The following is a 23832-nucleotide window of genomic DNA, read 5'->3' as shown; positions in this document are numbered from 1 at the left end:
CCTGCTCCAATACTGAAAAAAACATGTTTTGATCCATCAGGGGAAATACTTTGAGATCCAGTTCAGCTCCGGTGGCGAACCAGATGGAGGGAAAATCTCCAACTTCCTTCTGGAGAAGTCACGTGTTGTCATGAGGAATCCTGGAGAAAGGAGTTTCCATATATTCTATCAGGTGAGGCTTATTTTTCGAGCCGAAGAGTGAACGGGAGACATTTGGCATGTGGAGAGGGTCTGTGAGGGAATTTCAGGACACGTTGGGCTCGACGTGCCATTTGGCTGCAGGAAGAGGGTCAATTTGTTTTCATTGTGGATGGCTCGAGGTCCCTGGAAGAGATAGTTTACCATGGTGCAGTTTTCTTCACTTGCAAAGTGGAGCACAGCACATAAATATAAGCCTGAACATGTTTAAAAGTGACATTATACACAGCCTTTGTGCAAGAACATGTCAGTTACATCCACAATGCACTATTCATTTCTGCTCTGCAGTTGATCGAAGGAGCCAGTGGAGAGCAGAAGAGCAGCCTGGGAATCACAAGCCTTGATTACTACACTTACCTCAATCAGTCCGGTTCCTACAAAGTGGACGACATAAACGACAAGAGTGACTTCCAGGAGACGACGGTACGGTCAGATTCCTTCTGTTTAACAGGCAATAATTTACCACCCTCAGTGGTGTTGTGTGTGTCTATGAACCTCATACCAGCGTTCATGTGGCTCACAGCCTTCTCTTTCCATTCCTCTCACTCCCTGTCCTCTTTTGTTTTCTTTTCCAACGATCTCCTCCTGGTTTTGTTTACCAGTGAGACCGCAACAGGAGTAATTAGAGGACTTGAGCTAGGTACCACAGGAGTGCATAAACCCACACTGCAGCAAAGATTTAGCATGACCCTTTCCTTTGCTTTTCCCAGCATGCCATGGATGTGATCGGCATCTCTGCAGAGAACCGCTCCATGGTGCTTCAGATTGTGGCCGGAGTCCTGCACCTCGGAAATATAAATTTCAAGGAAGCAGGCAACTACGCTGCTGTGGAGAGTGAAGAGTGTAAGTAGGCTTTTAATATGGTTCACAGTAACACGGGTAACAACCAAAGCTCAAATTAAAACCTTTTTTGAAAATTAACTTTGTGATATTTTTTGTTCGATGTTAAACAATTAGCCGGGAGGGGCCGATAGAAATCGTCCTTTTGTGAGTTTTGGCAATCAATAGCTAACTGAGATGGTGAATGTTGGCTCTGAAGCTTCACTTGAAGCTGCACAGCTTTGCTTTGAGATAAAAGCTAATGCTAGCATATTCTCATAATGAGAATGCTAACATGCCGATGTCTAGTCGTCTACTGACATCCTTGTGTCTCTTTGAGGCTGCACTTAGGCACAGCAGGGCTTTGAGCTAAATGCTAACGTCAGCATGCCAACATGCAGGTGTAGTTTTTACCATGTTCGCCATCTTAGTTTAGAGTTTAACGTTGACTAATTAGTACTAAGCGCTGAGGCCGATGGGAAAGTCATTCATTTTGTAGGTATTTGGTAATTAACAAAATGAAACAAATTATGAAAGTCAGGAAATTATCAGAGTTGTTTTAATTCATCCTCTGGGGAACATGAATGGCTGCACCAAATGCTGTGCCAATCCATCTAATAGCTTGTTATCTACATAGATTAAGTACAAATAAAACAATAAAAAAGTTAGTGGGATTTGTCCTCTGGGGACCATGAATGTATGGGCAAAAAAACATGGCAACCTATAAATAGTTGCTGAGTCTGGACCAAAGAGGTGGATGACCAACATAGCTAGTGTGGCTAAAAAGACTGATACAGTTCTCTGGTTACGACTGAGGCTGAAGACAATGGTGCTGATGTTCAAGTTGAGACTGAATTGTGGCAAATTTCTTCTTCTCATTACATTCTTGGCCTTTGGATTGTCTCTCTTCTCCTCAGTGTCCTGAGCTGCACTTCTCTGGTTGGTTTTGGAGGATATTTCTCCCTCACCACTTTCACTCCTTATTAAAGTTGTATTGTGTTAATGCAGGGCTGCAGCCAACTGTCTGACAAAAAATGACTTGGAAACATACTTTTCCTTCTGTCCTCTTCTCTTTTTCCTTCTCTTGCCTCATTTTACTCGTCGCTGTTTTTTTTTTTATTCCTTTCCTTTACCCTGCTCCTCATGCTGTGTCTGTATGATGCAGATGAGAGTGCAGTTGCCCGCGTACAAAGCCTTGGTCTGTTCTGTGCAGACGTAACAGCAGCGCTCCATAATCTCTGCTTTTCCTGTTTCCTCCAGTCTCACTTACTGTGTGCTTTAGCTGCAGTGTGTTGCACGTATGAAACTTTGCGAGCCAAGTTCACTCGACTTACACTCGGCAACAAGAGTCAGTGCGTCATCTGTTGTTGAAAGAAATGTTGAAACTACTAATTTGGACATTATTTTGGTTGGTCGGGTTATTATTTAGTTAAAAGTAAGTTGATCCCGACAGTGACGTGCTGTTTTGTAATAATGACTATTTTAGGAATATTTTTGGGTTTGGCATTATGTGTCGTCAGCAAGAAGGTTTTTGACTTCACTTGACCCCCTACGTCACAATATTGCATATCCATTCTCTCTCTGCCTGTAACAGTGCATCCTTAAGGCTGTATACTAAGTAAAATCCAAAGACGTCATTTTTTACAGCCGTATCAACAGATACCGTTGGTTTTGTACTGACCTTCAGCTAAGCACAAAGACTACTGTACAAAGAGGTCACTGTGCCTGATTGCAAAAATAGTCCCACACATAACCCCCTTAATAAAACAACAACATGGCGTTTAAAAAAAAATGTCTATGAATTAAACAAACTGGATATAAAATGCTTATTGGTGAGCTTTAGCGGTGCTGGAAGGTGGATTTTGTTACCTTTAAACAGAGCCATGCTAGCCGTTTCCCCCTGTTTCCAGTCTTTATGCTAAGCTAAGCTAACTCGCTGCTGGCCATAGATTTATATTTAGTGAACAAATATGAGATTGGTATCAATCTTCTCATCTTAGTTTTGGCCCCAAAAAAGTTCCCAAAATGTGAAGCTATTCCTTTATAAACCTCTGGGGCACCAGATGATAATCTCATAACTCACTGCAGATGGAACTCTTACAAAGTTGTGAAAGGTGTGCTTTAGTTCTTTATCTTGCACCACATGCAAACATCTCAAATTAGATAAGCAGAGTCAATATCGCAGAAATGAAGCATTGAGTGACAGAATCATTGTATCTGTCACATCCTATGGGATGTGACTCCCTCCTATTCCTCTCCTTATCCTGTGCCTCTTTGACTAACAAATGTCCTGCAGGGGAACTTGTGCTCATATGAGCATTGTTCCCGAAATATACATATTGTATACAGCCTTTGTATACAATCTATACTTTTGATGCTGAACACAGAGAATGACTTTTCCTCCTGATTTAAGCTGGCGTATGGTCAGTCACACCCTCATGTCCCATTAGGGGAGCTACTGCAGTGGTCTGAAGCATTCCCAGACGAAGTGAGTCTGCAGGCCTGAGAGCCATTTCCTTTTCAGGGAAGTGAGTCACTGTAATAAGGCAGGGAGGGGCTCTCAGGGGAGAATATCAATGCCAGGTCGGGACAAATGATCTCTGGTGTTCTCCTCGCTCTTGTATTTCAAGGGTTTGTGGCAATTTTGTGGCTTTACACCACACTTGTGCATTGATTTGTGAGACTTTATCACAGATAGATAACAGTAAATGAAGAGCAAAAGGTATATTGGAGCTCTAAATATGCAGTGGTTCTCTCTGCTACTCAAAGGTCACATGAGGCTGCCTTTCGAATGAATGCAATCCTGCATGTTGATTTGCATACTGGTTTTATAAGAGATGTCTCTTTGTTTTTTAGAGCATAATCCATTAACATGCTGCTCTATTTTATCATAACAGACAGAACAGCATTACAGCAACAGCATAATATGCATTTAGACATGCTTAAATAGCCAAATTGACAGTAATTATATAAATATACTGCACTTATAGATATATAATCTATATATGTCTGAAAAAATGGCAAATACAGATTCTGTTTGGAAAATGAGCATTTATAATTATACATGTTTATTTATACACTCTGTATTCTCCTCTCGTGTCTCTTCTGTCTTTTAACAGTTCTAGCCTTTCCTGCGTTTCTGCTTGGAATTGACCAGAACCGTCTGAAGGAGAAACTGACGAGCCGGAAGATGGACAGCAAGTGGGGAAGCACACTGGAGTCCATCGACGTGACGCTGAACGTAGAGCAGGCTTGTCACACACGTGACGCCCTCGCCAAAGCCCTGCATTCGCGAGTGTTTGACTTCCTGGTCGAGGTATGATTACATGTTTGTACAGTGTTCGATTTCAGTATTCATAAGTGACAAAGCTGTGATAACCTACAGTATAATGAAGATTTATTTTGGGAACACAATCCTTTGATTTCAGTCCATCAACAAAGCCATGGTGAAGGATCATCAGGAGTTCAATATCGGAGTGTTGGACATTTACGGATTTGAAATCTTCCAAGTAAGTGTTTTTGGCTTTTTCACAGGCCGACACATGGCTGCTGGAATTTTACCCTGCAGCAACGAATAAACTAAATAAAAGATTAACAGGTATTAACTTTGAACATTTAAAGAGATTAAACACAAAGGATAAAACTAATTTATAAAGTATGTGGATTAAGTTCTATCTCCCGTTTGAGACAGCAGACCTCAACAAGCTTTTCTAATCTGATTACTTGTTTGTTTAGTTTGCTTAATGAGAAATATTGTTGCTGAGATCGGACGAACTAAATGTTTTTGTATTATTTTAGTTAGCAAGAGCTTTGGATTCCTAATATTAAAAACAGGTACTGAGTGGATTTCTGTACTCCTACATATCTCACTCAGTCTGTGTGGATTTAATTAACTGTGTTAACTCTCTTCATCAGAAAAATGGATTTGAACAGTTCTGCATCAACTTTGTGAATGAGAAACTGCAGCAGATATTCATTGAGCTGACTCTGAAGGCAGAGCAGGTAAACGTCCTCGACAGCGTTCTCCTGTATTTGGTCTCTATGGTTTTAATTTGCTGCCTCGTTACATGTTTTGTATTTTGACTCATGTCTCTCTTTGTAGGAGGAGTATGTGCAAGAGGGCATCAAGTGGAGTCAGATTGAGTACTTCAACAACAAGATTGTCTGTGACCTCATCGAGAGCAAAGTAAATAAACCAAACATATAAATACTAAAGTGCTGCATGTGGATAACACACAGTAATAGACAATTATGGATAGAGCTGAAACGACATCATCAAAAAATGAACCAGCAATTATTTGCTAATTAAGTATTCAAGTAAAATATTGAATATTTTCTAGTTCCAGCTTCTTAAAAGTGAGGATTTGCAGGTGATCTGTGTCTTATGTGATAATATTATTATTATGTATAAAAATATATATATATTATTTTTTTTAAGAAATTACCTGGCAAAATAATCAATAAGTAAAATAATAATTAGTTGCAGCTCTTAATCATGTGATACAGGTGGTAGTTTTGTATTTATAGATTATTGGAAAATAGATACAATGTTTTAGAAATGCCCTATTTAGCTATTTTAAGTAATTATACAACTAGAAATACAACCTTCTTTTTGGAGATAATAAGCACAGTTTTATTGAGAGATTGTAAAAACACAGTATTATTATTCCCTGCATCAATTTAATGAAACGTGAACATGATCTTTATTAATGAGCATCTGTTTTATTGGCTCCCAACTGAGTTGCAAACTCCCGCCAAGTTTCTGCTCCGTGACTTGTAGCTTAATTTCCTTAAACCTGCCGACATGCCTCTTAATTTGATTTATCTGCCCCACTGAGAGGTCTAATCCATGAAATCTACAACAAGAGAGGAGCAGGGGATCTGTATCAGTGCCTGACACTTCAGCTCTTTACAACAGACTTTAGTTTGTCCAGTGACAACTTAACATGTGTCCTTTTAACAGAGGCTTGTGTTCGCTGACTTATAGACACTGTTGCAGCTGCGCAAACTGAAGGTCTACTGATCATCTCAGAACATAATGGAGCCAAATAGGTCAGCATGAGAGAGAGAGGCCGTGCTTAAGCTGCTCCACTGTTAGATTTACATGTACAATTTATAGCATTTGTAGCTTTTTTTCATGATACTTACTTATAATAGGTAACCTCTAATGGCACATAATAGGGCTGCAACAATTGATTATTTTCATCATTGAATAATCGATTGTGCGGTCTATAAAATATCAGAAAACAGTGAAAAATGTCTATCACAATTTCCCAGAGCCCAAGGCAACGTCATCAAATGTGTTTATTTTGAACCCCAAAAGGTAATTTATTTACTATCATTACAGACCAAGAAAACCCGCAATAAGTGGAGAAGCTGGAACCACAAAAGTTTTAGAATTTCTACTTGATAAATGACTTTAAAAGATGATTGATTTATCAAAATTGTTTTTGAATAATCTTCTGTCAACTGATTAATTGTTCCAGCTCTGGTACATATAAGCATGTGTCTATTTGAGTTATAACAGAAAAAAAGAAACCCTCATTTTCAGAATAGATAAAGTCCTAGCTTGTAAAGTCTTGGTGAGTTTTAGAGCCAATGATGACACAAGTGTGCAATGTTTTCTGTGTGATCCCAGAGTCCTCCTGGCATCATGTGCATCCTGGATGATGTGTGCGCCACCATGCACGCAGTGGGCGAGGGAGCAGACCAGACTATGCTGCAGAAGCTCCGAGTTCAGATCAACACCCACGAACACTTCAACAGCTGGAACCAGGGCTTCATCGTCCACCACTACGCTGGGAAGGTCAGTCTGAGCGTGCTCATCTAAAACGCTGCACTCATTTTGGGGGAGTTTGGGTCGTTTGTCAGCTCACCCTGACAACTTGCATCATCTTGTTTTTGACAAAGAATACTCCCGTCTGCTTGAAAATATTTGTATCTCATATTTCATGTTTCTTACATAAACATTTATGAATACTGGCAACCTAATATATTGTGTATTGATTATCTATTATCTGTGTGGATTACACCTGGTTTTATTATTCTTAACTATTGTCAACATGAGTATTTAAGCATGTTTATGCATGAGTGTATGTATGATCTATGATCTATGTTCTATGCATGCATGTGGATATTGTGTATAAATTTCCCTGTGGGACGATATAGTATGATTTATCTTAACCGTTTTTCTTATTAACATGCAAAGAAAAATGTACTCCTATGTCTCAAAACCAAAAGATTACGAGTTCAGTATAAGGTTTACAGCAACCTCCATACACTTGCCTTTGCCATGTTAGAAACTGTAATGTTTTACGCATAAGGTCCTCAGCAGGCAGCTGACAGAAACTTCTGGAAATAGAAAGTTATTAAAATGTCATTTTTTATGGTGTGGTATGATCTGTCATAAATACCAGTTATGCAGCTGGAACTTTAATTCTGGAGTCGGTGTCGTCATCTTCGCCCTTTTAAGTTTTTCCCGTCTAAACTGACACCACCTTTCTCTCCTCTCAATTTATAGTTACAGGCCCTCCTGTTATGTAACAGTGTCTAACAACGTCATACATGTTAATCAGCCTCATGAAATTCAGATATTACAGTTCGTCTTTTTTGCATTTATTTTTCACTCTGGCGGTTTGGGCCGAGGTTGTCCCGTGTCATTCTCCAGATGTGTGATGGCCTCAGCCTGGCACACATGCCGCAGGCTTAATGAGCTGTGCCATAAAGACTCGAGGGGCTCCCATGACCGGACTCAAAACATTCCTACAGTCTCAGGCTACAGTATAGCAGAAATAACACGGTTTCATTTATATACTTTAGTTTTATAAGGAAGCTAATCCTAGGGTGGTGTAAAGCTTGGATCTGCTACCCTTCATTTTCTTTTCCCATAAAATTCAAGCCTTTGATTTAAGCCAGAATATCAGTCACAGCTTTTTATTTTCACACAGGTGTCATCTGTCATTTTGTTGGAGGTTTCAAACAGTTCAACCTCGTCCTCTTTGATAATTATGACTCTTTAGAAATGCCTCTGTGTGTCTCTCCTCCAGGTGTCCTACGATGCGGAGGGTTTCTGCGAGAGGAACCGAGACGTCCTTTTTACTGACCTCATTGAGCTGATGCAGAGCAGTGAAATGTAAGTCATTGCACATTGCACCGACATGTGGTGAGGATTTCTATGGTTCACACTTAAAGGGAGTCTTCTATTGTGATGCACATGGTTATAATTGAATACATCTGAATGAGAGCTTCAGATGTTCCAGCGCATCTGGAAGCCGGTGGGACATAGCAGAAGTGTGCAGGGCCCGGTTATGTCGCGCTCTCTACCCTGAATCACGTCTGGCTGCTGCTCCAGATATGTGGCTTTTGGGGTCTTACAAGTGCAATCTCTCTGTGGGGGCTGCATTGTGGAGTCTGGTCTCCCCTGTGTTTTGGTTTCTTGGGATTTCTTTGTGTCAAAGTGGCCATCTGTGCAAACAGCCTGCATTGTCTGTGTAACCCCTGCAGGCCTCAGCCACTGCTCGCCCCCTTTGTGTACTTGTTACGTGAGGCATGAAAGGAGGTTACATCAAAATCCCATTCAGACACATGCTGGAAAATATATACATCACATATAGGCACACAAGCATGTATACACGCATAGATAAAAGAGTATGGCACGGTCACACATAAAGGAAGCTGGAGAAGGAAGGAAGCAGACCTCATTCCTCAGAGCAGCAGGTCTGAATAGAGAAGAAAGGAGTGACCAGTATTGTCAGCTGGACAGTATTAGCAGACCTCTGGTTCATTTGTACACACAACCTGCTGATCCTTTCTTCTGCGTCCATAGCTCTGAGCCGGAAGTTTAAAAACAAACAAATACCAATGTGGGAGAAAGTCAGAAAGGGGAAGGAGTTTAACAAATACTAATATGAAAAAGCACTGAGAAAGTGATGAATTGATAAACACCAAAGGCTGAATCACAAGCAAGTTGAAGTAAGCCAAATGTTACGCAGCAGTGGGTGTCAACTTCAGACCAGGCCTGACAGTCACCACATTTTTATGTGAGTTTTCAAAGCAAAAAAACAGCCGACACAGTTCAAAAGGAGCTGAATACTTTGTGCCTGAATGACAGATGTGCTGATCACAAAAGGCGCTTTCTTGAAGATCCTAATTTTAGATTACTTTCTTTTCATTCATCAATTAATATAGGTAAGCCTTTTGAATGTGTAGCCTTTAAATAAGTAATTGAAAGTGTTGATTTTACAGCATAACCTCAAAGAAAAACTACAAAAGCTTCTACTCTGTCGAGAAAGTGGGTGTAGCACTTTTCCATAATGCAGGAAAGTGCTGATACACAAGCATGTGAGACTTGAGATACTAAATCATTATTATGAATGGCTGCAGTGTGGCTCAGTACGGCCTGCAGATGGCTTTAAATGTACCTTTGTCACAAAAACCCACACCTTCCTCCCTTTTAGCACTATGTATGAAGTTCTATGAAGAAGGTACAAATGAACCCTTAGACTGAGTCTCCTACAAGAACATCAAGGGTTCAAGCCTGAGCTACTTTAAAATATTCTTGAAATTAGTTGAGTGTTTGTCTTCAGTTGAGAGAAACCCGAGGATATGTAAACCTCACAAATATCTGCTACATTCTGACCAGCAGCAACACATCATAGTGTAGTCGTGATGTTATAAAACACCACAAACTATGAACTGTACGTTGAGGATTAGACCAAAATATTGTTCCTTGAAATCCAAGTGTACTGGGACCCAGTAATCCTGCTGGAGGGAGTGTAAGAATAAGAATAACAATGAAATCTAATTACAGAGCACTTATCAAAACAATGTACTAAGTGCTTCACCGAGGAAAAATTAAATAAAATACCAAAGTGAATGATAAAATACAAGATTAAGAGCCAATAGAATAAACAGGCATCTCAGATAACACCAGGATAAGCGTTCTGATCAAAGTGTGTTTTTAGAAGAGACTTAAAAGAAGACGCACGACATGCTTTTATTCTCCATAAATTCGGCTTTGAAGGAGAAAGTTAACATTGTTCTTTATATTTCGTCTCAAAAGCCCAAATTTCAATTAAAAGTGATACATTTTTTTTATTTCACCGAAGCATCAAATAGTCACAAACATTCCTCTGAGCAGTGTGGCCTCGGTGAGAGGTGTTTGTACAAATACAGCATAGTGTGACCACACACACACACACACACACACTTGTTTTCCCACCCGCCCCCAACTGAGACCTTCCCAAGTGGTTCAGGAATTTTAACCAGTGACCTTAGTCGAAGGTCCTTGGTTCTTTAATCATTAACTGCATTTTTTGTTTTTGGCTGCCAGGGAAACTCAACATTATTTTCATCTCTAAAACACAATATTGAGTTTACTCTGTTTTCGTTGATACCCTTCCTGTGTCAGTCCTAACTCAATCTCCTCAACTTTGTCCTCTTAACAGCGCCTTTATCAGAGCACTGTTTCTAGAAAACCTCAACGCTGAAAAGAAGGGTCGACCCACAACTGCAGGCAGCAAAATAAAGGTGTGTGTTCAGCTGAGTGTGTGTGAAAACAGTATGTACCTCTCCCTCTTCTTTATCAGGGTTGCTGTGGTAAAGGCCTTTGAAAAGATAATGTGTGTTTGCTGTTCAGTGGTGTGTCCTTCAGCAGTTAGTCAGTTATTCAGACGCAGCATTTTGGGTTTTCATGAGATATCATTATGGTCATCAGTGACATCATTACCTTTCTTGATCTTTGCTCTTACTGCACCTTTTTTAGAAACAAGCCAACGATTTGGTGAGCACACTGATGAAATGTACTCCGCACTACATCCGCTGCATCAAACCTAACGAGACCAAGAAGCCCAGAGACTGGGAGGAGAGCCGGTAAGTGACTGACCCGCTGTGTCCCCTGATGTCCTCACAGTCTCTCATGACGACAAACCATCCAGTGTGTGTATCAAACTGATTGCTGATAAAAGACACATGTATCAGGTGGCCCACTCACTAACAGTAGGTGTGTGAGTAACATTTAAGGGTGAACACATGATTTGTCACATGTATGCTCTGAGCAGGACCAGACTATTAGAGACGAGGATGATCCTACATCCGTCATATTATTCTGTCTTTTGAAAATACATATGTTGTGAAAAAATATGTAATTTTTCATATATTTTTTTAAATCTCCAGTAGCAATTAACACAAGGAATTGATGACAATCTAATATATTTATGATCTGTAGATAAAGATGAAATAATAGAAAATTGTCTAACTCTCAAAATATTCTCACACAAAAAGAAAACACAGAATCATTGTTCTGATCTGTTTTGCTTCCAGCTGTTTTATTTCTTTGCTCTTTTTTGGATGTTTTCTGTCCGTCCAAAGACCGAGTCATCTGAGACCTTTTTCAGACATTGCCCCCCCCCCCCCCCCCCCCTTTCTCCCTTTGTTTCAGTTTCCCCGCTCTTTCCTCCTTGCTCACAGACTTTAGGCACTACATGTTCAGATACAGAGTTCTGTTGTATTGTTCAGAGCCTATGACCTTCCTGTTGTGAGTCGGGTGCAGAGTTGCTCATTAATTAGCACCGGAACTGCTGTTTTCACAGGAAGTCTGAGTGTACTAAGTAGTGCTTAAGGTCTTTGTTTGAGGGGAAAAGTTTGCAAAACGCAGCTAGTTTGCATACAATGACATATGATTATACCTTCCGCTGGTGGAGCAGGAGCCTCGTGCACCGTAGACCTGGTAAAAGAAGTTTGAGTTAAAAGCTGATATCTCAAAGTACTGAAAAAGTAAATTACTTTAGGATGTTTTTGTGTCTTGACTTTTTATGTCCTTTTGATATTATCTGATTTATTCTCAGCTTTCATAATTACATACAACACAAAACTATCGCAATGTCAAAAGAACAAAACCTTAAAACATGAATGTGGAAGGCGGGGAAGGGAAAACACAGCAAGTGTAAACTTTAATCAAACATCAATACAAAACCACATTCTGATGGCTTAGTGCTCAGCATGTATGAGAATACACAATTCATATTTATTATTATATATATTTACTCCAATTTAAAGATGAAACAATCAGTCGATCAACATGAAATTAATCAGCAGCCATTTTGAAAATCGATTAATCGTGATTGTTTAAGAGCAGAAAGAAGTTTGTTAATTGTATTCTTATGTTACAACTTTTTGTGTGTCTTAAGAGTAAAGCACCAAGTGGAGTACCTGGGTCTGAAGGAAAACATCAGGGTGAGGCGTGCTGGCTACGCCTATCGCAGAGTCTTCAAGAAGTTCCTCAACAGGTAACACACCTCAGACTCACAGTGAGCTCATACTTATTTCTGACTATAATTTGGTTTGAAGGAGTGAGCCTGATACAGACCTGGACATTCCCCCGAACTATTACATTGCGACCTTTTTAGCGACTGCCTGCTGCAGCGTTTCTCTGTTGATGTCTTTATAAAATACAATGTTTCGAGTTCCATAAAATCATGACTGATTTTAAGATGGCACCTAAAGTCAGTCCTGATTGGCCTCATGTTACCCTCCACACAGTGACGTGCACAGACTTTTAATTTTTGAAAGAGAGAGCGTTCGGTAAATACCCTGACTTTAGTTATTGGAATGGAATTAAATGTTGTATTGGTACAATATCAACATTAAGTTTGTCATATTGTGAAATGACCCTCTATTTTTTCCCTAATGAACTTCCTGGTCCTCAGGTACGCCATCCTGACCAAAGAGTCCTGGCCAACGTGGCGAGGAGACGAGAAACAAGGCGTCTCTCATCTCTTACGTTCTGTCAACATGGACCAGGATCAGTTCCAGCTTGGACGTACCAAGATCTTCATTAAAGCCCCTGAGTCGGTATGTTTGACATCCGCCATCGGATCCTGCTCTTTTGCTACGTCTTTGCACTTTAGGACACCACGTCTCTACTAGAAAGCAATCCAGAAAAATGGACCTCAAAGCAAAAACTTGTTCAGATGTTATTTATGTACAGACGTCGAACTCAAATCACATGTCAGAGTGTGTGCTGGCACACAAAAAAAGCCTTTTTGTTTGCAGGGAAAAAACTGAACTCACCATTTTTACAATAAGCACCATAAAAGGGCACTAGTGTCCCAAATCATGCTTGAATCCCTGATGTAGGGGAGGAGATTGAACCCGACCCTTGCACCACGTCAGCACTGAGTCAACACCGCTCTGGAACTAAAACACAAGTACAGACTGTGGTTGCAGAGTTTGGGGGGACATCGTAAAGGCTTGTCTTTTTCCACCATAACTACGTTTTTTTTTTTCATGATTCCTATGAAAGCAGCACTTGTGTAATGCCCGTGCTCTCACTTATTAACATTTGTACACATCGTGCACGAAGGAGCCTGCACACACACAGTGATGTATGTTTGTAAGCTAATACACAGACATCTTAGTTTTTAATTCAGGCCTTACAGCTGATCCTGAATGCCTTTACTCATTCATTGCAGCCGTGCATGCCAAGAGTCCCCCATCCCCCACACTGCCAGACTGAGAGTCCAAGTCATTGAGGTGTGCTCGTGAAACGCAAATATCACACAGGGCGGACCGCTGAAATGAGCTGCCAAGCTTCTCAAAACAAGTCTCTCTGTCTGATAAGACACTGACACTTAGTAATTAGTGGTATGATTGAAGCATTTTTTTTTCTGTTGGACGTAATAAGTCAAGTTTGTTTGACGCCGAGTTTCTCCGTCAAAGCGCTGACGGATGAGCGGCGGCTTACTGTCAGTCATATTTATTGTAGCCATGTATTAAATCTTTGTACGCTGCTTTTAAATACCAAATCGGGGGTTAAAAGTAAATTGTTGCCGACTAACTGATTAATCAGTTCATCACGTCATTATTATGATTTATTTATCATGAAAGTAATTGTTAGTTGCAGTCCTAATAATGATCATCTTGAGCTAAATTCATCACTGAGTAATATAAACATAAACCCCACCTGCTGTTTGTTATTAGATTTGTTATCTGGGAAGTTTAAACACTGAATGATGACGTGGTGTCACTGTCTCAATTAATGACTCAGTGCATTTTGTTGGTTGTGGTTTGTTCCTGTCCTGTCACACTGCAGCCTGTGGCCGGCCGTGTCGATGCCAGGCCTGTTGCTGCAGTGGGCAGGATGTTTAGTCTGGGAGGGAGAGGGCAGAGAGTGTGATTGCGTGTATAGAGGAGGCCCATCGGGAAAATGACAGACTGGTGGTCTGCTGGTACAGAGTCAGCTCCTTGAGCAGGAAGTGGTGAAATCACCTAACGGCCAAAGAATAAACTATTTACTGGATGTGGATACTGGTAAGCGGTGTATTGATCATACCGAACAGTACAAAACAATGTGCTGATGATCGGAAACAAATCAAAACAATCTCCGTATTCCAGTAAAACCTAATCAATAAGTTATCCTGAAATAAAGGATCGGTCCGCATTATTTCAAGTAAGTCTTAAAACACTCCTCGAAATCATTCCTCCTGTTCAGTAGTGGCTGATAGAATATCCCTTCCTAACACATGTTTTGACAACGGAAACACACAGTCAATGTTGTAGCTTAGTTGAAAAGGTCTTGGAGATATTGTTTGATGCTAAATCTCTCAGCAGATCAGCGATTTGACCCCTTACACCAATCAGTCAGATGCAGAAGATGACACTGCCTGTAGAGTAGTTAGGAGTAAAACCTCCTCTCATACACTGAAAAGCCATACAAATCTAAATGTTTAGATTTGGCTTTGTTCAACTCTACCCAGGAATGTTCAGTATGTATGTGCAGTCATTCCTTCCAGTCCCCGTGTTTTAGGTGTGTCTGTGTTTGGGTTTGAGCAGGTGTGCTCGTCTCTTACTGTGTGTCGTTTCTCTTTGTTTTTGTTCACAGCTCTTTCTGCTGGAAGAGACGAGGGAGCGCAAGTTCGATGGCTACGCCAGGACCATCCAAAAAGCCTGGAGGAGATACATGGCCCGCAAGAAGTATGTCCAGATGAGGGAAGAAGGTGAGTGGCGCAACATCTTACAGCTTTATTCTACTGTCAAAGTTCCTCTGTCTCCATCTCTCATTCTCTTTCTCTTGGTTCTAGCCTCTGACCTGCTGGTGAACCGGAAGGAGAGGCGGCGACACAGCATCAACAGAAACTTCGTCGGTGACTACCTGGGCATGGATGACAGGCCTGAGCTCCGGCAGTTCCTGGCCAAGAGAGAAAAGATTGATTTCGCCGACAAAGTCACAAAATATGACCGCCGCTTCAAGGTCGGTCTCTTTTGAGTCTGCAGCTTGCTCCGGTCTTTTAACAACTGACAAAACCTTCATGGAGTTCTTCTGTTGTTTTTGTTCCTGCTATTTTTAGGGAATTAAGAGGGACTTGATCCTGACCCCAAAGTCCGTGTACCTGATTGGAAGAGAAAAAGTGAAACAGGGACCAGAGAAAGGGCAGGTTACAGAGGTGCTGAAGAGGCGGATTGATGTGGACAAGATCCTGGCAGTATCTCTCAGGTACAATTCCCTCAAATCTGAGACAAACTGGGTTGTAATACTAGAAGTATTACATCATGTGTATCAGCTATCAACATAAACTCCCTGTCAACAGTTGAAACACAGGTTCTTACAGCTTTTCACTAACTTTCAGTTACTTTTTTTCTAAACAGGATTTTGCTCAAGTATTTTATTCCTTTAGGTGGTTTTAATGGAGTCTCACTTTAGTTCAAGCAAGCACCAAAGATCTTTTCATCACTGTTTATGACCACCACAAACAAAACCCTTCCATACAAACAAATTTGGTGCTCATACCATCTACATAAGTCAAATGTAAGCCCTGCATCCTGCTGCTACACCGCCAATTTAACTCCTGCCGCATTTGCATTTAGGGATATTACAATTTCCAGGTCATGGACAGTCATCAAGTTGTCAAGCTTACACAGCTTACGTGAGGAGCAACACATTAGTCCACTCAAATACAAAAACAAATTGTTAAAACATTGACCAGAGGTTCCTGATTGAAAGAGCATATCGTAGGGAAAAAAACACAACATAATATAGGATAAAAACAGAGCCTGAATACCAAGACTTGCAGTAGATGGCAATATACTCTAATGACATACTGACATTTATCAGATGTGCATTCAACTTTTTTGCAACTGAGCAACAACATGTTTCTTGGTATTTCTCTCGGATCGGGTTCCTTCGGAAAAAGGGTTTAAAGTTAGACGCACTTGCAAACATCCCACTCTGCTGAATACAGTGAACCTTGCCCATGCTTTTACTTTGAAGCTGATGTCTTGATTCACACAGTCCTCACTGGGACCCAGAGCTCTCCAGAGGCATTATGGGTGCTAATGACTAAACATAAAGATCACAGTCCGCCACCAAGGAATGTGTTTTCACGACATACCATAAACTGTATAGCTACACAAGGCACACGATTATTCTGTTGTTGTGAGCATAAAATCTATGTGTACGAGTATAGCAGTACGTAATTAGTTGTTTCCAAAACAAGACAATGGCGGCTCAACATGAAGCATGGGCCCACCATATGATCTCTACACATTGCACTGCAGAAAGACATGAATCTACTTCAAAGACATTTCCATTCACATAAGTTCCCATGTTCCTGTAAATGTCACTCAAGGGACATTGAAAACATGTGGAGTATGTTAAACCTGTCTCTTGTACATGTGTCTGTGTGTCTGTCTCTTTGTGTGCAGGCCTGACTGATGGTCAACATCTCACAAATGTTGCTAAATATAATGCAGTCAAAAACATTCTCATTAAAGAATGTCACAGAGTTAACTACAAAGAAATGGAAACAAATAGCACAAAGAACTGAGAGACTCTTTGTTGCCTTTGTTGTTAATGACACTGTACGTCTTGTTTTAGAGGTAGAAATCAGAGCATGTGGCTTTTGAGTCAGCGGGGTAATACGGACCAGGTGGTGCAATGAGCGAAAGCAGGAGTTGTAAAAAGCTCATCAGAGAAAAAGTCCACCTCTTTGAGAGCAACAAAGTATCCTTGTGTGGGTTACGGGCACAAGCTGTCTTCCCTCTTCAGATGTGAGCCGCTTTGTGAGCCCCCCTCTGTTTCTATGCAAATGTGAAAGATGATTCTGACTCTCCATCTTAACTTCCATCAAAGCAGTGAAGCTGCAGTGGAGTGTCTTTAAAGCATTAAAAAAACAACCTTGTCAATGCGTTTTTTCTTCTGTGAGATTTGCTTCAGGCCTCAGCGGATACGAGGATTTTGAGTTTTATTAAGTGTCATGTTCATGTTTTTGCAGTACAATGCAGGATGATTTCATGATCATGCACGAGCAGGAGTACGACAGCCTGCTGGAGTGTGTCTTTAAGACAGAGTTCATCAGCTTACTGGCCCGCAGGTTTGAGGAGAAAACCCAGAGGAAGCTACCTCTCAAGTTTAGTAACACGTAAGTAAACACACGCTAACCTTTTTGACAATAAATCAACCACAGTCAATAACTTAACTTATTGAGTTTAACTTTATTTATTAGAATTTGAATCAGACTGGTGCTAAACCCTCATTGCTAATAAGTCAGCATTTCAAAACCACTGGTTAAGCAGAGTGAAGCATTTCAAAAATAATGACCAAAAGAAGTCACAGGGACCATTTAAAGAGAGAGCGTTGTTTTGGCTTGTGCTCTACAAAACTTCATTTTTTGTCCCTCAGACTGGAGTTGAAGTTGAAGAAGGAGAACTGGGGCTTCTTGAGTGGGGGCGGCTCCCGGCAGGTCCTCTTCGTTGGGGGTCAGGGAGACATGCCAGTACTGAAGCCTTCGAGCAAATCTCTGCAGGTCAGCGTCGGCCCCGGGCTTCCGAAGAACACGCGTGAGTATTTACAGACCCAAAGTACAGCAATGACCTCGTTCTCACAGCGAGATGTGATTACGTTGACCCGAGGGGTGGACTCAAGTCACACGATGAAGTTGACCCATGAATTTGACCAAGTCAGAAAATCTTACCAAATTGATTGACTCTGTCCCATCTCGAAATTTTACATATCCACTTCAGATACAAACTAAGCTATTTATTCATTCCATTAATGTATCCCCTCTCTTCTTTATTTCTTTCATCCTCAGGCCCCACTAGGAAGAGCTTCTCTCAGGTTCGCTCCAATGGATCCAGAACTCACCAGAACACCCCCTCGAGGGCGGCGCCGGGACCTCCAGGTACATCAGCCATCTCACAGGATCTGAACAGGCTTCTCTTGCAACCACGTTGACTGTCTAAAACAATCTTCTTCTGTTTTTGTTGGCTGCAGTTGCTCACCAGAATGGTGGCCCTAAAAACAGCAACCACGTAGCCAATCAGAGGAACTCGCAGCATCACAACCAGAGGAATCCCCCGACCGGCAACGCGACACGCCCCTTCCTGCCCAGCAACGGCAGCCAGCTGAAGGAGCGAGGCGGCAGCCGGCCGCAGCCCAACCTGGACTGTCTGAAGGTGCCTGATCAAGGAGCTGCAGGGTGAGACACTGGCACAAAACACAGTAAATTAAAACACACCTACCACACAGTAAATACAGGGGTAGACAAAATAACACACACATGCACGTAGATGACGTGTCAGGAATAAGGACTTGTACAAAGGTGGATCAATTTACACTGAATGCAGCATCAGTGAACCCTTCCTGTGATGGATCTTCCTAACTGTCTTAGACAGTTGTGAGACTTAGACAGTTGTTTGCCTATTTGGAGCTGTTTTTGGTAAAACCCACCAGAATCATGTGTTAGTGTCTCACTGCCTAAAAATGGAAAATCTTAGTGTCGCACGACTAAAGAAAACTAGAAGTGTGTGATTTGAGTGAATGCTGCTGTAATGCTGCTCTGTTTTTGTTTGTTTGTCCTGTGGTGTTGAGATTTGAATTGCCTGAAAAGCATTGATTGTCATTTTCCCAAAAGGCCAGACCCCCTTTTCTATTTCCATTACAGGGAATCTGACGAGTATGACGAACACAATTGTATCTTGAGACCACTTTAATAGCTGATGTATGCTGCTAATTATCATTCAGCCTAACATGACTCCACCGTGTAGCATTTAGTTCACACGTAAAGCTTTCTCCCATGAGGTATTTAACATTCCTGTGTCTAGTAAAGGTATTAGTACAAAAAAAGATCACTTCTTTTTTTATTTCTACAACGTGTATATAACTGCTGAATGTGATGAGGTTTTAAGGCGGTATGGTGCAGTGGCTCGCATCACATGCACACACATCTTTTTATATTCCCACACACTCTAATGCACACACTTGTGTTTCTATAATTTGGCATAATTTGGATGATTTATTCTTTTGTAGCAATGGAGACAGACGGCCAACTTCAAATGGAGGAATGTGAGTTGGAGAGTTTGCAGTGTTTTGGGTGGTGGTTAAAGACTAGAAAAACTTTCAGCAGCAGGATATGTTGACGCTTCTTCTCATGTACTTTTTGTTTTTTTGACTGCAAAGAAAGCAAAGTTCAAACTCTCTGAAGGAGCCGACTGTAGTCCGCAACTAATATTTAATTCTCTGCTGCTGCTCAATTTCTTTGATATCGGATGGGAATTCTTTTACAATTCATCTTAGTACAATAGATCTTTCATTTATGAATGAAAGATCCTTGAATGCGTTTTTGTAATGAAAGAATCCCTGCTGTGCACTTCTTCTGATGCCTCATTTGTATCAAAGAGATGAACATTGAAGATGGAAGTTGCTTTCATGAACACAAATCTCACTGGGAGGCCTAAATGTTTTACCTTTATAAATGCATATATTGCATTATGTAAAATCTAACTATTGACACTTCATTTGTTCTGATGTATTTGATCCTCAGTTAGTTGAACAGTTGAGTGAAGTTGTTCACTCTCATCCTTAAATTTTACATTTGGCATTGTGTTACAAACTCATTTTAAAAGAGAATGTACTGTATATACAGTATTCATAATAAATGAAAACAGCCAGTATACAGAATAATAAACAGAAATCTTAAAGGTACCGCTGACTCTGGATCAACACTCTCTGCTCTGAAAGGCTTCCTGAAATTTAAACGTTTTCTAGTCTCAGTGCGTTTGTGAAAGATAAAGTGTGTAGTCAATCACCATCTTGTGGCGGATTTGTGTACAGCAACAAAATCGAGCAGGAGGCGTTATAAACACAAAACCTGTATTTACACTCACTGTCAGGTGAAAATAGAAAAACACACCTTGTTTAAAATTTGATCACAGTGTGGTTCTGACAGATGTGGAAAAATCTAATTGGAGTCAAAATGTTTTTATGTGACAAGATGGTGATTATGCACACACAGAAAACACCACACCTACAAACCGCTTCTTCTGACTTAACTTCACAGCCAACTGCAGCACAGTGAACTGAACTTGTCCCACTGAGGCCCCTTCTTGCACATGTTGACCGTCGTGTGGTTTCCCTCTGTTTTTTTCTTATAACGCCTCAGAGCCCACAGACCATCAGCCAGCAGGCCTGCGCCGGGAGGAGGGCGACCCAAACCTGCACCCAAACCCAAACCACAGGTGCCCCAGTGCAAAGCTTTATACGCCTACGACGCTCAGGACACAGACGAGCTCAGCTTCAATGCTGACGAACTTATTGACATCATCAAAGAGGGTAAGATGGCTTGCTTTTGAAAAAAAGTCGTTTCCGTGATGTTGAAATGCACTTGAATGTTTGTGTCGGATATCCGCTTGAAATGGGCCTCTAATCTAGTCGTGTTTGTCGGGTAGATGCATCCGGGTGGTGGATAGGACGACTTCGTGGAAAGCAGGGACTTTTCCCCAACAACTATGTCACCAAGGTCTAGGAGCTGCCGGTTTACAGCTCGAGGAGGAGAGCCCGCTGCGTCCCCACAGACCCTCTCAGAGGACGGGATGGAGCTTTCAGTCAGAGAGAGAAGCACCGCGAGACTCGCACATCCTCCACTGCTGCCTTGTAGTGAATGAATGTATCTCTCGGTTACACCACCAGACCAAAAGACCGTCAGGCTTGAAATGAGGCTCTGCTGTAAAGACAAGAAGACTGTTTGACCGTGGGGTCTGTTTTCCCTCCACGGTCCCTTTCAGTACTGAACAAAACTATTTATTGTATTTATAGCTTTCTGTATTCTTCTTACTGTCATTTATATCTTGCTGAGAATTTGAGCTCAAACATGTTTGAAGCGTTGGAATGAAGTATGCTTAATCTGTGGGAACCAGGCTTGTGATTTTTATTTTCAGAGGAAGGTTTGATTGCTGAATCAAAGGTGATCGCCTCGGTGGCAAAACTGGAGCGACTGCTGCTTTACCAGGAATATTTATTTTGGTGCAAAACTGTAACTTCTTACAGGGGACGGCGTTTCGGTAAATCATCACACTGTGATTTTTAATGATATTAAATACCAAAGCTATGACAAATTTAATAGGTCTGAAAAAACCCTTTTAGAAGGTCAAGTGGTGAAACGCCTGGAGAACCATATTCTTTTGTTGTTTTTGTTTTTCTATCACACCAGTATATTTTGGACACAGAGTAGAGGCAATGTATACTGTAACCCGAGCATGCTGTCTGTGGTGTATTAGCACTTTATTGGTACAGGTACTACCTTGGACACAGACATCGTCACTCGTTCATGCCACAGCCGGTAAGTCATGTCTATGAAGGACAAGTTGTAAAGCGAGAAATAAGCTCAGTTACTGAGGAGAATCATTTGTTTACATGAAATGATAAAAAAAAAAGGCATTTTAGATCTGATTTTGTATATGTGTTCATATTTTAGGAGTACGCCTGTCGTTGGTTAGAGGTTAAATGAATGTTTTTTTGTATTTTGTTTTGAAGGATATTAGTATTCAAATTGTTCTGCTTTTGATACTCAAAAGGCTGCTTTATTTCTGCTTCAGCTACAGATTGATAATAATGGTTAGGACCGATTAGGGTGAATGGATTTTTGTTCGTGCAAAAGTTGGTTTTGGTGAAAGACATTTGTTTTTTTCGGTGGCACTACAAAGAATTCCTTTTGCTTCTGCACATCTTTTGCACTGCTGTTACATTACTTACACATTCCTGAGTATTTTTTTAATCAAATAACCACACTATGCTCTCGTCAGTAAAAACAAAAACACCTGGGACTTCTGTCATAGATCTTCTGCATCATCAAATATGGTTTGATCTTGGATGGTTGATAACATCCTTGTGCAATACAAAAAAGTGGATGAGTCTTTTAATAAAGCATGTCATATTGTATTTTTAAATGCTTTGTTTTGTTTTATTATCAGAGAACACATTCAATGATCAATCAGATGTTTATGTATTTTAAAATGTTTACCTGCAGTGCAACAATTTACAAATATGGAGATCATTAGTTCAGGCTACTTTAACAGACCAGACCCCACTAAATAGTCTGTTATTTTTGTTTTTGCTAATTAGTTGTTTTTTCCACACTTAATAAATTAATTTAACTGTTCAGATATATATAGTTTTTGGTGAATGTAATTGCTTATTTAGAAGCAGTGCCACAGAGTTTCCCTACATGGTCAAAAACCTATTTCTACCTTTTCTGTCCAGAATAAAGTTCAAGTGAAGAAATCTATGACATTTTTTTTTTACTAAAATGTTGAAATGAAGGAACAAAAATTAGTCATTTTAATTTTATATTGTAAACTGCAATTCAGGTATAAAAAAGGACATAACAACAATGCTGGGGGCAAAAATCATGGCAGAATATTTGTTATGTAACTTTATGTGCCACCTTTCAATAAGATAAAGCCATTTTACTGACAAATATCACAAAAAGGCCTTTTTCACGGAAGGCATTCTGACGTACCACAGTAGGAAAAACACAGTAGCTGTAAGTAATCAAAGTAAATGTCATGAGGGGCCACCTGCCTTGCAGAGCCATCGTTAATGCTTTTGACAGCTGTGCTTTTCCTTATACAAGGAAACAGCCTGTTGTTAAAATCGTCCATCTGAAGAAACACTCTGGATCATTTATCTTGAGTGACGACTTGTAGAGAAGCCTTAAGGTTCTAAGTCATTTCTGTGATTAGAAATGTTCTTGGTTTATGGTATATGGCTGCAGTATGTACTGCACTTGATCTTGTCTTTTCATCTGAACTCCTCAGTCTTATGTATTCTCTTTGAACATCAGAGTTGGACTGTGGACACATCTCCTTTATTTCACCTCAATGGACCATCTTTGATACAATCCTTGAATCTTTTAGTCACCTCCGTCCAGTGGTTGCTACTCATTGAATTAAATGGTTTTATTTTACCATAACTATATTTTAATTACTATTCATTCAGATGTTTTTATAGCTACATATTGCACTTTATCAACCTGTTCTAGTTAAAGCACAGGAGATGAATCGTTGTCTTGCCTCTTCTCTCTCTCTGTCATTTTACTCACTTGGTTGACATTTTGATTGGAAGACAGATTTACCTGTTTGACTAAATTTGGTATTCGAGAGAAGGCCGACAGCGGTGGGTTCAAACCTGTAGGACGTGACCCCCACAAGGGGCTCCAACATATTCCACAAACTATGTATAACAACTTACATTTTATATTTCACAATTTCTAGTATTTTTTTAATTTGCAACTTCAAAATAAAAAAGGATTGTCATAGTGAAATCTTGCACTTAAGAGTAGTTTACCATCCTGTATATCTGGATTGTATTTGTGCCAAATACATTTACATATTAAATCTGTCAAACTCATTTAATACTAATCAAAATACATACACGTAAACTAAAGATGGAACTGACATTGTGTCAACTTAAAAATACAACTCAGAAAAGAGAATATATTCTATAAAATAGTCTTTCTACCCAGGGTAACGCTTAAAACTCTTACT

General features: G+C 40.4%; 1 protein-coding gene across 2 annotated transcripts in view; it reads left to right on the top strand.

Annotated features, from left to right (window-relative positions):
* Window positions 1-22433, top strand: part of myo1ea (myosin IEa) — a 45302-nt gene extending 22869 nt beyond the window's left edge. Inside the window, exons 7-29 of one of the 2 annotated variants that reach the window (XM_079186391.1) lie at window positions 41-172; window positions 487-621; window positions 909-1041; window positions 4137-4333; window positions 4446-4526; window positions 4933-5019; window positions 5120-5203; window positions 6656-6823; window positions 8064-8149; window positions 10464-10545; window positions 10781-10887; window positions 12204-12302; window positions 12723-12867; window positions 14897-15011; window positions 15096-15265; window positions 15363-15508; window positions 17286-17432; window positions 17693-17850; window positions 18102-18191; window positions 18284-18488; window positions 19319-19354; window positions 20451-20620; window positions 20737-22433. In XM_079186391.1, the coding sequence (XP_079042517.1) occupies window positions 41-172; window positions 487-621; window positions 909-1041; window positions 4137-4333; window positions 4446-4526; window positions 4933-5019; window positions 5120-5203; window positions 6656-6823; window positions 8064-8149; window positions 10464-10545; window positions 10781-10887; window positions 12204-12302; window positions 12723-12867; window positions 14897-15011; window positions 15096-15265; window positions 15363-15508; window positions 17286-17432; window positions 17693-17850; window positions 18102-18191; window positions 18284-18488; window positions 19319-19354; window positions 20451-20620; window positions 20737-20813 (2850 nt within the window). In that variant the 3' untranslated portion in view covers window positions 20814-22433. The remainder of the gene's footprint in view (window positions 1-40; window positions 173-486; window positions 622-908; window positions 1042-4136; window positions 4334-4445; window positions 4527-4932; window positions 5020-5119; window positions 5204-6655; window positions 6824-8063; window positions 8150-10463; window positions 10546-10780; window positions 10888-12203; window positions 12303-12722; window positions 12868-14896; window positions 15012-15095; window positions 15266-15362; window positions 15509-17285; window positions 17433-17692; window positions 17851-18101; window positions 18192-18283; window positions 18489-19318; window positions 19355-20450; window positions 20621-20736) is intronic. The other variant, XM_079186392.1, reaches the window with a different exon arrangement.
* The last annotated feature ends 1399 nt before the right edge of the window (window positions 22434-23832 follow it).

Source organism: Pholis gunnellus (assembly GCF_910591455.1).
Source record: "Pholis gunnellus genome assembly, chromosome: 1".
Taxonomy (NCBI): domain Eukaryota; kingdom Metazoa; phylum Chordata; class Actinopteri; order Perciformes; family Pholidae; genus Pholis; species Pholis gunnellus.
Note: the sequence above shows the minus strand (reverse complement) of the source record. Positions and strands in the feature narration are given on the sequence as shown.